Source organism: Leptosomus discolor, chromosome 5, assembly GCF_034619465.1.
Source record: "Leptosomus discolor isolate bLepDis1 chromosome 5, bLepDis1.hap2, whole genome shotgun sequence".
NCBI classification, from domain to species: domain Eukaryota; kingdom Metazoa; phylum Chordata; class Aves; order Leptosomiformes; family Leptosomidae; genus Leptosomus; species Leptosomus discolor.
The window spans coordinates 23,886,656-23,899,930 of NC_141395.1; the positions used below are offsets into that span (position 1 = coordinate 23,886,656).

Consider the following 13,275-nt stretch of genomic DNA (forward strand, 5'->3'; position numbering starts at 1 on the left):
CTTTTTTTCCCCTTCCCCTTTCTTTCCCCATACGTTATGTGTCAAAGCAAATTAAGCTATGTTAAAGAAAAATTTAAGCTCTTGTAAAACTTACGTGTGTGATCAAAATAGCAAAAGTGGTCTCTGAATTGTAGAGAAGGTGATAACATATGACAAACTTTTCTGATGCAGTTCCCTTGAGATAGTGTTATACTTAGGATATTGGCTATGCTTATTAAAAAAATAATGGTATTGATTGCATCTTTACTTTCCTGTGATGACTTTCATACCAGATGTCTCCAGTTTACAAGCCAAAAATCATATGTGAGAATCGAGCTGTGTTGTTTCTGCCTCTGATACGCTTCTTACTAGATAAAGGTTTTGAAAGTGGCTCTGGTGGGCAGGTATGTTGGTTGGAGGAGGTCGGATATTTCATCTGCCACACCTGATTTTGCTCTGCAGTGCAACCCAGTCTGTCTTCTACCTGTATCATTACCAGGGCATATAGATCTCCACAACAGTCCATGTCCACATAGTGTGTCAGCTTATGAAAGCATTAACCAAACCCAGAAGGTGTTTCTCTGGCTGCTCTGGGCTGTGAGCAAAGGCGCCAAAAGCCTTCCTATGCCTGGTACACCTCTCAGCTCACTAGTCACCACCAGGCCTTTTGGGATCCCAGTTTCCCCTGCCTTCCATAAAGCCCAGGAGGTACCTGCAGTAAAATAGTATTGCTGCATTTGATGAAGGGGAAAGGTAAGAACCAGGCCTAAACTCATTTCTACCAGGCTGTTGTGTTGCCAACATTGAATTAAGTGGGCAAGTGGCCCGAGAGAAGAATGGTGAGGATTGGATTTTGGCTTGCTTAAAGATCCAGAGTGAGCTGGGACCAAGACAGGATGTCCAACTTCCATTCTTCCCTTTAGCAGTAGGGAAAAAATGGAAGGGGCAATTAATGGAGGAGAGCTTTTGATCTAGTCGTTTTTGTGATGATTGCACTAGTAATTCCTTGGGAGTAGCAAGCATCCTAAGGTACAGTGTGTAGGTGTGCTGCGGCCCCAGCCAGCTGTGTGCTGCCTGAAGTGGAGCTTGTCCCCTCTAGATGGGAAGGCTTCCAGGAGGTGAGGTCTGGCACATCTCCTTGTCATGTTCTTGACTTGACATTTGTTCATCGTTCCAGCGGTTTTGTTAGATTCCCTTTCCTTCTGGGTTTTTAAGTGGTTATTCAGAGCTAGATATTTGATGCGATAATGGTTCATATTGCTATCAGCAGTAGCAGTAAATCCATAGTGTGCATATAGCTGTTAAGTATTCAGCAGTGTTACTGTGTGTCTTTAGTACTGTAGTTCCTTTTTCTGTAATCAGGCAGCTTTTACAGGTTTTTAATAAGACCTCTAACTTGACAGAGCTTTTAACTACAGTCCTAGGTAGAACATTCAGGTAGAAAAATAAGTTCATTTAGTAATTTTCACAGCCCTTAAAATGCATTGGTAGGAATCTGGAGGAGAGACCTTTCCCTTTTCCCCCAGACTCCAACTTAGTGTACACTGTAAAACTTGCACAGAGATTTCTGATGTGTGAAGATTTAATTTTAAAACTGTAGAACCAACAACCTTCTTTAAACATTTTATATTGTGTGCTAAATATTCATATGCCTTTTAAAGTCAGATATAGTCCACTGCATTTCTTGCTTTTGCACTACTGAAGTTTTGTACTGAATACTAGGAGTCAATGCTACTTACACTTCAAGTGTGAACTGATGAAATTTGAATAGAAAATATTTTCACAGAGTTAGAAAACTTCATTTTCCCTTCTGAAATAACAAAGCTGAGCGCAACGCCTGTGCCAAAACTCTTGTGCTGTAAACTGAATATATAATTTGTGTGGAACATGCAATGTTACACTTCTGTGTGGTAAAACCTTGCAGCGTCAGTTATTCTCTTTATTGCACTTGACGTATGATGTCTTGATGTATTCACACTGTGGATTTGACTTTTCCAGTGTAAAACCAAAGCAAACAAACAAAAAGAAATCATGCGATGTATTCAATTTCCTCAATTGGTGTCATAAACTTTCTTTTGATGTGAACTTTTTCCTTTGCTTCTCTTTGTTCCAAACTTCTATTTTGCAATAAACATTTTGACAGTAACCTTTATGCATCTGTGTCCCTGTGTAAAATGCCGGTGTTTCAGGAAGTTCCTTATTGTCTGCTGGTTTAAGTCACTTTTTGTATTACTCATTGTGTGACATTTCTCTTTTATTCTTCCTTTTTTTTTAAATAAATAATACAGAACATATTCTGCCACTGGTTATATTTAAACATGGGGAAAAGCTGAAAAAATCCATTGTGCAACTGAAAATGCAATATTTGACTTCTGCAGTAAATTATTCAGTTGTACAAATTGTTGTACCAGGCTCCTCCCGCAGCACCAGACGGTTTGACTCTGAGTACCTACAAAAGACTCGACCCACTGCCTTCCTCAGGATGTTTACAATTACCACTTGCCTTCCCGTGTGCTCAGGTGTTTCCCCCAGCACTACTTTTGCCCCACAGCTGCGAGTAGCTGTTAGCATAGGGAATACCTGACTAACAGCAGGTAGGTTAAGAAGGCTGGCTGGAAGTATGGTGTAGTAGAGGAAGGAAGGTCTCTCTCTTCCCCCCCCCTCCCCCCCCCCGGCAGAGACATCTTCCCTTCTGCTGCTTCACCCTGATGCTTTTGGCTCTGTTCCGTTTGGGAAGCAGTGGGCGAAGGGATGGGTTTGAGGGTCCGCTAGGACCTCCTGGCAGGAGTGGCTTCAGCTGGTCTTACGGATGGTTTTTGCGCAGCAAGGTTTGGTGGAGGAGGAGGAAGAAGATCTGAAGAGTCCTCAAAGTGGGGTAGGCAGCAAAAAGTCATAGATACAGAGGCAGAAGTCAAGGGGTGTTGGGCAGTCACAAGTCCTCCAATGGGATTTTCATGTGGATGCTGCAAAGGGTGTTTCACAGCAATGGCTGAAAGTTGTGGGTGGATTACAGTAGAGCCTGGTCTTGTGCCTAGAGAGCCAGGGAAGCGCTCAGGCACTGGCCTGTGGGTGGGGGCTGGAGAGCATGGGTTGCAGGGCTCTCCGGAGGAGGTAACAAAGCCTTGGAGCTGTTGGGTAACTGAGCTGAGTCTCTCATAACTCTCATAAGCAACTACATCATAGTGTTGAGCCTTTGGTTGACACTGACAGTGCAAATACATACATGCCAATTAATGTTAACCCTTCAGCCAGATAAAAATGCCAAGAGGGTGAGGCTCGGGATACCATATGCTTCAGTGAGTAAAATGGCAATCAGTAGTACAGTGACATCTTCTCCTGTGCCAGTTTTCAAATCATCCCAGAATCCCAGAATTTCACTTAGCGCAGACATTCTCCTGTGCATCCTCCATGGCTTCCTTGTGCTTCAAGAGCTAACACCATCCTGCATACAACAGTGTGCTCCGCTTGGGCTGCAGCACTGGAGGAAGCTGGGAAGTGCTGCACTCCCCCAGCCTCAGGGGAGCAGTTACAAAGCATTGGCAGAAACCAAGAGAGACTTGTCTGTACAGGAAGACTAGCCAACGTGGCCCGATTCCAAATTCTGCTTTCGGTGCTGTCTAGTGACAGTTTTCCTTCCTTTTGCAGAAAATACCCACCATTCAGGAGAGAGTCGTAATCACAGCGTTATTTTCATTGCAGAAATCAAGTGGTACCAAAGCCATGGCCAAAGCCTTCCCATAGTGTCAGAGTCAAGGGCAGAGGCAGCTAGAGAGTCCCTTGCCATTGGACGGTTTACGTACAACGAATAAGTTTGCAACTACATCGTGGTATTGAGCCTTTGGGCTTAAAAAATGTTTCTATTGGAGATCCGCTGATAATTTTTTCTACATAAAGGGTTAGGATCAATTTAGTGCTGCCACTGTGCCGTTGCAGCCAGCCCGTGGTCAGTGTGAATCCAAGGGTTTAGTGTGTCAGTTGCAGCCTAAAGTCCTGCCCTTTGCAGGGGAAAAGAAACTGAATAAAATCGGCCACCGGAGTGTAATTTGGGTGGAGGGGAGAAAAATGGTCAGACGGGTTTTTTTTTCAATTCGTATCTCTCACACAGTTGCTGCCCTCCTTTGATATTTGTGCATGGACTGAAGAAGATGTGGTGAGTATTTTGTGTTAATGGGTCCAGCGTTGCGCTGCTGGAGCTCTCTGGCAAATTACAGTGGGTACAGAGGGAGGGAAAGCTGGATCAGAACATCTAAGTGGGATTTTACTGCTATTCGTTTGGTGAGACTTGTGTCCCAGAAAGGCTTTAAAATGACCAATGGGTAAATTATGGACTTGAGCGACCTTCATAAAACAGCCATATTCTTCAATGTTCAGAAAATAATTTGTGCTGGGAGCTGTCAGCAGCCAGAAGGGCATTCCTGAGTGATCCTTCAAGGAACGTGGAAGTGCCCCAAGATCTGTCCTGGACAGGACAAAATGGATTCGAAGGTTTTATACCACTGTGTGCAACCAGGATGGCAATGAAAGAAACTTAAGAGTTTTTAAAGGGGTGTGGAATCTCTCTTTCATATAAAAAAAAAATGGCATTGAGTCTTTTTTACCTTTTTATTCACTTAAAAGGCTAAACAAATTATTTGTCTCTAGCATAGTGATGTGCCAGTGATTTTAATGTCCCGTCTGACACTCTCCTTGTGTGTTGTGCATCATGGGGTTGTTAGCTAATGTTTGCTGAAGGACTGTCTGGACTGCCAATGTAAAAGCCGTGGTAGCCCTGGATCCTCAGCTTCAGCCCTTTGAGCATGTGACAGATAGCTAAGCTTCTGCTTCCATCATTTCTGTTCTTCATAATGATAAACTGAGGAAGGTGGCTGCAAAATAGAAGGCCATTTTAAAAAGCTAAATAAAAGTCATCACTTGCATTGGTGAATCTTGAGTCCTTTAACCCAAAGTTAGAAATATTTTTAAATTCTGTTTTAAAAAAGAATGATTACTTGCGAATTCCAAATAGCTGTCATATAAAGTTTTGATAATGTGAACTTCAAGACTGATTCCTCTTTTTTGCAGTTTTTCTGGATGCAACAACTTACTAGAAAAGGTAAAAGCTATTCATATGTACCTCCATATTCACATTTATGAATATATATATATTTGCTCATCTTTTTCTCCCTCCAATAAAGCACCCTATGGATTTCTGAATAACCTCTCTTATCTTAAGGCGATGCTTCTGGTGAAATGAGTATATATGCTAGCTTGTTTAAGGAACATCATATCACTGGGAAACGATTGCTTCTTCTAGAAGAAGAGGATTTAAAGGACATGGGAATTGTTTCCAGAGGACACATCATCCATTTAAAGGTATTTTAACAGCATATGTTGAATGTTGCAATAGATTATAGTGTGAATATTAAGAAGGAAGTCTATGGATTTTCAGTGGTATTAACAACAACAACAAAAAATTACAAAGCTAAATGGAGAACATATTTGGTATAAAAACCCCAGAGTTACAGGTTAGTATGGATCTAGAAACCAAAGCAACCTGAGCATTTTGAGGCACAAAAATGTACTGCGGTCTTTATGCTCCTCTGCAGCTCTTGGTTTTCTTGTGGGCTGGACTGTCAGTACTGTTGAAGGTTTGCCTAGGAGGGCCATTCTCCTAGCAGAAAGTTTTGGATATCTTCAGAGAGAGTTCTACCCAAAGATTTCTCTTTAGCTGAGGGAGGAGCAGGCATGAAAACAGTTATTTGGACTGAAATCTCTGAAGTTCCTAACTTTCACACCTCATCTATAGCTTAAAAGATACTTTGACTAGCAAAACTCTGTTAGACAGCTTCAAAGCTGTTTAACAGCTAGGTTGCTTTGCTCTTAAATCTTTGTTTCACGGTGTTTTAAATATCTAATGTTTGTAATGGGTTAAGAAAATCATGGTCTGGAAAACATGATCACAACAGCAGTAATAGTATTAATACTGTAGCCCCAGGAGAGAGTTCAGTTTCCTGGTGGTCAGCTTTGGAAAATGATTTCTTTGAAAGCAGCAACTGTAATTCTGTTGGGTCTCGATGATCTTATACCACAATTTACTACTAAAGAGATACTTGTATTCTAACTGCTAGTCCTGCAAATTTAGCTTTGCAAGTCACACAGATTTATTCCCCTTTTGCTCATCAGCCGTTTTTTCCATGCCGCACACCATTACTGATATATTTAATTTACATTTCCTACGGGGAAAATTATTGAAACTTAATACAGTCAATAATGCCCAAAATGAAAGATTTCAGCTTCCTGGGTTGACTGAGCATAAATAAAAACAACAAAAACAACCCCTTGAACATCTCTTTCTCTGATTAAGCAGATCTGATTCTGAATGTGAAGTGGGGCTGATCTACCACAACAGGTTCCAGAACAGGGCTGTATTTTAAACTCTTCTCACATGCCCTAATGTATCCGCAGTGGAAAACACAGTGCACATGGCGCTGTGCTGTTTTTCATGCTGGTATTTGCAGTGTGAGATACTGAATAAGTCTAATCTGATTTTATTGATTTTTTTTTTTTCCTAGACGGCTATTGAGAAGTTAACCCATGACTACCTAAATCTGTTTCATTTTCCACCATTAATTAAGGTAATTCTCATTGTTTATGTAAGAAGCGCTTCTTGTGTTGGTATGAATATTTTACTGTTCTCGTGTCTCAACTTTCCTGTCGCTCACGGGAGGGTGAAGCAGCAGTTCCTGCAGAGGGCTGTGACGATGCGGAGGGTCAACAGCAGTGATGGGTCTCATCAGAACAAGTAATAGGATAATAAAAGTTGTTTTCAAGGAGGCTCTAAGATTTTATCGTGGAACTGGTAGTATTAAATTAAAAAACTACTGGTTGCGATTCCTTTGCTGTCGTTAATCAGAAATTACTCCTAAGAGCCACTTCTCCGAACTGGTGCCACCGACTGCTCACCACCGAAGAATGGCAGACCCCTGGCCCGGAATGAGCTTGTCATTCCTCAGTTTGTTAACGTTACAGGAGAGAAGGATGATTTATAATGTGTGGTCACCCTTGTGTTAACCTGGTAGTTTCCTGGTATCGGTAACAAGAGCTGTGCAAAAGGGAGAGAGTGTTTGGGAACCTCAGGGTTGCCAGAGCAGATATTTGCCTGATTTAGTTCAGTGAGCTAATCAAGCAATTCTAGACCCCAAAACCTGAAGTATGTTTTTTAGTCATAATTTATTACACAGCTATAGAGTGAAATCCACTTAAAGTGAATTTACATACGGTGAAACTCTGTTCCCTGAAGGGGAAGATGAAAGCCGCTGTGCTGTGCTGGCTGCAATTCCAATGGCAGTGGCTGCCATGATGCCCACAGCAGCACCGTGCCGTGCCGTAGTGGCTTGGCCAGGAGCAGAAATCACACAGCATCTCCCAGGTGCCATCCACTGCTTGTCCTAAACCCACGCAGAAGCCCTGGCCCCTCTTGGAACAGTGTGATCGGGATACAGTGATGGCTCCTTCCTGCTGCCTGCCAGACTTGTAGCATCTGAAAGGCAAATCCTTTCTCCTACCAAAGGCCTTGCTCCTGTCTCCCAAGGGGTTGTGGTAGATGTGAAATCTCACCTCACCTTTTTTTTTGGCAGGATTCTGCAGGTGGAGCTGAAGAAAACATAGAGAAAGTAGTGAATCTTGAACTTGTTTTTGGTTATCACTTGAAGCCAGGAAATGGTCCAAAGGTAAGCTGGGAGCGCTAGATCGGTCCATTTGGTTAACAGTCACTGCCCAGAGGGTCCAGTGTCTTCTGGACACAAAAAGATAATTTGCTGTGAGAATCCTCTTGTTTTGGAAATGCTGACCAAATGTCGAGGTGGCAAATGGAGCTGCATCGGTGATGGGGAACCGCACCCCAGGGAAGGCGAGGAAGAAAAGAGTGGCACAGAAAGCTTTGACTGAAAGCTTTTGTTTCCTCATGAACAATTTTTTTAACCATAATTTTTTTAATTTGGGTTTTCACTTTGTTCCTTTATCACAACGGGTGTGAAATAACAATCCATTTATGCAAAATAACCCATTCACAGTTGAGCAGTACCATACGCCTGATGTTAGTGGATGGACTATTGCTTTTGTCTCCAGAAAGGTCGTGTCTTTTGATGCAACCAAGAGGAGTTGGAAAATACGTGGTATGCATGGCTGCTGGCTGTGGAGGACGGGACTGGTCCTGGTGGTGACTGTGTTCACTCACGGTACTGGGGAAGGAGGAAGGGGTAGGTGCAGCACATTGCAGATGCAAAACTACTGTGCAGTGACTGGTAAAAGGCACGCACCAGCATGCCACATCCTAATCAAACCTCAGCTCCAAGCTGAGCTGGTTCAAGGATCTCTCGTTATGCCCTGTGTAACAGGAGCATGGATGACTCCAGATGTTCCAGCAAAGCATTTCCACCACGTTGTCTTTTCTCGAGAGTGAGGTTTGTCCCATGCTTTTTGTTTTCTTTTATCCAGCCTGCCATGCACTTGGAGTTCAAGGGTTTTAGAATTAATCATCTATGTGGAAATGGTGTGCAAAGCATTTCTGAGTTAGAGTCAGGGGTTGTGACAGCAGGATTTGTTTCCTTTTGTATTTGACAAATCTGCATTGTGTGTCCACCCTGAACTTGTGGGTGGCTGACTTTCATCTTGTGTTATCTGGCTGTTTTACTTTCAAGGCATATTGTTTGCAGAAGTCTCTTGATTTCTGTACTTGGTGGTGCTTGCAGAGAAAGCACTTAGGTTTGTACTTAGTAGGAACTTGGACTCGTACTGAAATCATTTCATCAATTTGAAAAAGCTTTTTGCTTTTTGTCTGGAGATTTCCCTTTTTTGTTTCTTTTATCCTAAGCAGTTTTTTTTTCTATGAAAACCTTCTTTATCACTATGTGAATTACTTGGACTGTCTCAGTGTTCTTGAATGCATGTAGCTTATGATGCTTTACAGCTGTTTTTTTGTAGGTGTGCATCTTTCTCTCCCACGTGCAACTCCACAACGAACTAAAATTCCACAAAATAGCTCATATCTCCCTTCGATTTCCAATATGGGTTGTGAGCTGTAGTGCAGGGAGGTGGGCAACCTGCCCCAGGAAAGAGCAAGAGAACTCAGAGGAGTGTAAGAGAGAAATTCAGGTTGCACTAATGCCTACTAAGTTTGAGGACAAGAAGATATTTTAGCCATGATAGCAAAATTTGTAAATGAGACAGTGTGCCAAAGTCTACGGGACAGAAGCTGAATTGTTGTGAGAGGACAGGGCTAGTTCAATGGGCCTCCGTAGTGCCGACATAACTTTTGCAGGTTTCTGACATGCCAGCTGAGAACCCTTTTTTTTTTTTTTTTTTTTTTGCTCCTGCCTTCCCCGTGACCTAACTGATCCTGTCTGCTCTGTGTGCTGTCAGGCCCCTTCCTAAGGAAGCTGTTCCCTCCGCAGCTGTGGGCGCGTGCCCAGCATGCCTTCCCTGGCATCTGCCCTGCCGTAGCACCCACATCCCTGATGCCTTCCAGGGAATGTGTAATTTGTCACCTGAATTTGTCTGGGCTGGAAATTTCTGTCCCAGATCTGCTTATTAACTCATACCTGCCTTTAAAGATGTTGCAGCTAAACCAGTTTTAGAAAGTGGACTGGAAGGAGTAGATCGACTGAGCTCTCGGGCCAATGTAAGCCAGGTAATTTGCATTAAACATAACACTAACAGAGACTGATGTGGTACATTCAATATAGAAAATTTGGCTAGCTTGCTTCTTTGAAAATCCCTGGATACAATATTCTAGCTCCCCTAGAGGCAGCTTTAAGCCAACTACTGCTGCCATCCAGCTTTGTTCCAAAACGAATTGGAAATACTGGGTGAACCAGGATCGAAGGGTTTAAACTTCTTTTACTATCCCTTTTTTGTAAAAGAGTAATGGCTGATGCTGTAAAACTGGGTCAGCAGAAGCACTTGGGATCATACCTTCCACCATCTTTATAGCTAAAAAGCTGGCCTACATCAGTTTAAAAATAAATTTCTCAAAGGATCTTTACCCTAATCAGTCCCTGTAACCAGCTGCCTAGCTAAGAAGCATTTCTCCTGTTTTAGCCATGAGGAAAAAGAGGGAATAAGCTCAAATCTGGGTTATGAGTTGAGAACGTATGTTCCCTGGGTGATGTGTAGACTGCTAGACCTGTGCACATCAAGGGAGGTTATTAGGCTCAGCTGGGAGCAGGTGCAGTGCAGCAGGAAGGGCTCTGTACAGAGGAACTGGTCATGCTGGGAGGTTTTACCCCAGGCTGGCTCTGCGCTGGTCTGCTGGGCTGAGTTCATGTTAGTTATTGTAGTACATCTTCTGGTGTAGTTGCACCTGGAAGCAAGCCTGTCCATGTGCTCGGAGGTGGCTGCACCAAAGCATGGGACAGGACAGACACATGGGACGAAAGCATGCTCCTGATATGAGCTAAAGTTCTGGTGTGGGCACAGCCTTGGCGCGCAGCCTGACATACCGCAATGCCACAGGGCATAAAAGTGCTGGATGAGCTGATCCAGGACCCAGAAACCATTTGAGGGGTGCAGGTTAATTCAGATGCGTTTGTCTGGTCGCAGCACAGCACCGTCTTAGGTGTGAAGATGGTTCCTTGAGGCACAGGTGTCCTCTCCCTGGCAATGCACTGAGCCCCATCGGCACAGCCAGTGCACCTTTTCCATAAGCAGGCAGAAACTTAAGGGCCTTAGGAATGGCAGTACCTTTTAGCAAGGATCCTGATAAATATACTTCAGGATGGCATTTGAATGTTCAGCCTTGTCTTTCCACCAAATGAAACATTGACTTCCCAGTATGCAACCTTGCCAGTCTCGGATTTGTTATCTAATTTAAACTGCATCTTCTAGTGGGATTATGTTGGTTTCCACCAGCTGACAGATGCAGTCATTTCATTACAGTTTCCTTCCCTTTTTAGCTGCATCTTTGGAGGTGATGAAAGCTCAGTTGACCTTTGTGCTCTCTGAATGCATCAGGAGTGAGCACTGCAGAGCTAACCTGGTTTTTAGAGGTTTCTTATCCAACTCTTGTAGTTTGAGTTATGTGGTTACTTCCATTTGCTTCCTTTTAATGACCTTTCTGTACACAATTCCCACTGAGCTAAAAGGTGATAGATTTAGACATTTTATATGAATTATTTCCACAAATTAAAAAAAAAAAAAAAGAGGGACACACCAATTAACTCCAAGATACCAAAGAGGGTAAAAAAACAAACCCTGGCAATTGTGGCTTGAGCTGGTTCACAGAACTGCAGAGGGAATTTTCAATGGCTTTCACATCCTAGGTGGCTCATTAAAATTTCCCAATCAGGGAAAGGTGTCTGAGCTGTGTCGGCTCCGCAGTGATGAATCACCCAACCCCTTAAGAAGGATGGTTCACAGTCTTTTTGTCTCCTGTTGCTGCATTCTTTAGTTTTGGTCCTCAGAAGGGCAGATTTCACCAAGCCTTTGAATGTTTTCATTTTTTACTGAGTGTGGCACAATCTGACCTATATCCAAACACAAAGCCTTGAAGTTGGCTCACCATTTTGCCTTATTTTTCCCCAGTTACCTCTCCCTCCGTTTGACAAGGTAAGGAGCAGAGCCTCTTCAAAACCGTCTACTAACTTTGTGAACTATTTTCTAGCTTTGAATATCCAAACTGTGATATATTTTAATGCTATTATTTAAATGTGCACTGTGAAAGTGAATATAATATTAAGGCTACTTTAGAGAGACATTGTCACCGACTCTTCATGTGGAGAAACCTGGGCTGGCAAAATGCAGGCAGTACCAGAAAAAACAGTACTGAAACAGTTCTTGTAACTGGAATGCAGTTTCACAAATGCTTGAGACTGCTTCTGCTGCTTCTTCCTCTCCACCCTCCCACTACATCAACACTCATAAAACCTTTCTTTGCTTTCTTAAAAATAATTCCTTGTTCAGACAGATGTGATATAATATCACCAGTTTCATTTGCTGTGTAAGGTACTCCTCGCGTTACAAATGTGGCAAAAAATAAAGCAAGGGCCAAGGTCTAGAATTTAAAATTCCAGTTTTGTAGTCTTTCAGTCATATATATTCCTCATGCTCTGTTAGTATTTTAACCCACTGCATTAAGTAAAGCTGGCAGAGGAATTGTTTTTATGTGATGCTTCCTTTGCAAGATACTTGCAAGTACCTTGACTTTCTAATGTGGGGTTATTTAGCCTTGTCTCTAAACCTCATCTTTTAAAGCCACTCTCTTTAATTACATTTCAAAGCACAATGCTTTCATTACTAAAGGCTAACAGTTAATGCAAGAATCAGAGTAGCTATGTTTGTATGCCATTTTCATAGATTTGCTCCTATTCCAATAAGTAATCAGTAAAGGAGTAAATACTTTGTGAAGGAAAAAAAAATTACCTAAGCTGTAAAATAAAACCACAGCCACATTTAAATAAGAACAGGTTAATGTAGTTCGCCGAGGAGGTGGATCAGTGGTAGTGTGTTAGAAGTTTAGTGCATGTGATCTGAGCTCCTTGTATTTTCTTTCAAAGAGGATTTTCTGGACTATGTGTTGTTTTTACACAAGATGGAGCTGGTATAACTCCATAACCTCACTGGGATTGCTCCAGCTGTAGCATCCACGTGTAATTAAGGTCAAACTCAAGCCAACACCTTTTAAAATCCTTGGGTAGGCAGTGCTGAGCCAGGGATTCTGTAATCCTGAAGAGGCATATAGATATGCTCCCTTGACTTTCTAATCTCAAGCTTTATTTTTATCCCTTGGCCACTCTAAATTAACTTGCTGTCTTCCACATGTTCTCTTACATGTACAGCCACGGTCATGGATGTGTCTGCAGAATCAGGTTCCCCGTGGTCTGTAGGCTTGGCACATCCTCTCCAGACAAGAGACTGGAAGAGGAGCTTCTGTCCCCAGCATGCGTAGGACGTGTTCAGTGGCCTTGCCATGCCTTTCCTGAGCTCCTGTGCACCTTTGTCCCCACGTCCGACGTCCTGCAGGGCTGTAAGTCCCATATGTGAGCTGTAGCCTCCATGCACCACCCCACCTTTGGTGGGGACATGGCGCCTGCGCAGCTCCGGTGCATTGTTCCCATGAGCGGTCCGTGGGAAATGCCGTGGGAGGACAGGGCTGGCTCAGACAGCACGTGAGGGAAAGGACTCATGTTTTTCATGCTTCCACCTCTACAATCCCTCTGTTGCAAGCAGGCTGTTCATGTGGATGATGATGCCTGTGACCGCAGCAATCTCTGTTTGCCTCTGATCACATGGCAAGGGCAGCTTTTGGTAAACACAAGGCTC

At 43.0% G+C, this 13,275-nt stretch overlaps 1 protein-coding gene across 1 annotated transcript in view; it reads left to right on the forward strand.

Annotated features, from left to right (window-relative positions):
* The window catches only part of MAP3K20 (mitogen-activated protein kinase kinase kinase 20), a 93,401-nt gene that overhangs the window by 66,560 nt on the left and 13,566 nt on the right, over positions 1–13,275 (forward strand). The window contains exons 12-16 of the mRNA XM_086465110.1: positions 4,085–4,129; positions 5,041–5,071; positions 5,192–5,331; positions 6,531–6,593; positions 7,596–7,688. Of these exons, the coding sequence (XP_086321236.1) occupies positions 4,085–4,129; positions 5,041–5,071; positions 5,192–5,331; positions 6,531–6,593; positions 7,596–7,688 (372 nt within the window). The remainder of the gene's footprint in view (positions 1–4,084; positions 4,130–5,040; positions 5,072–5,191; positions 5,332–6,530; positions 6,594–7,595; positions 7,689–13,275) is intronic.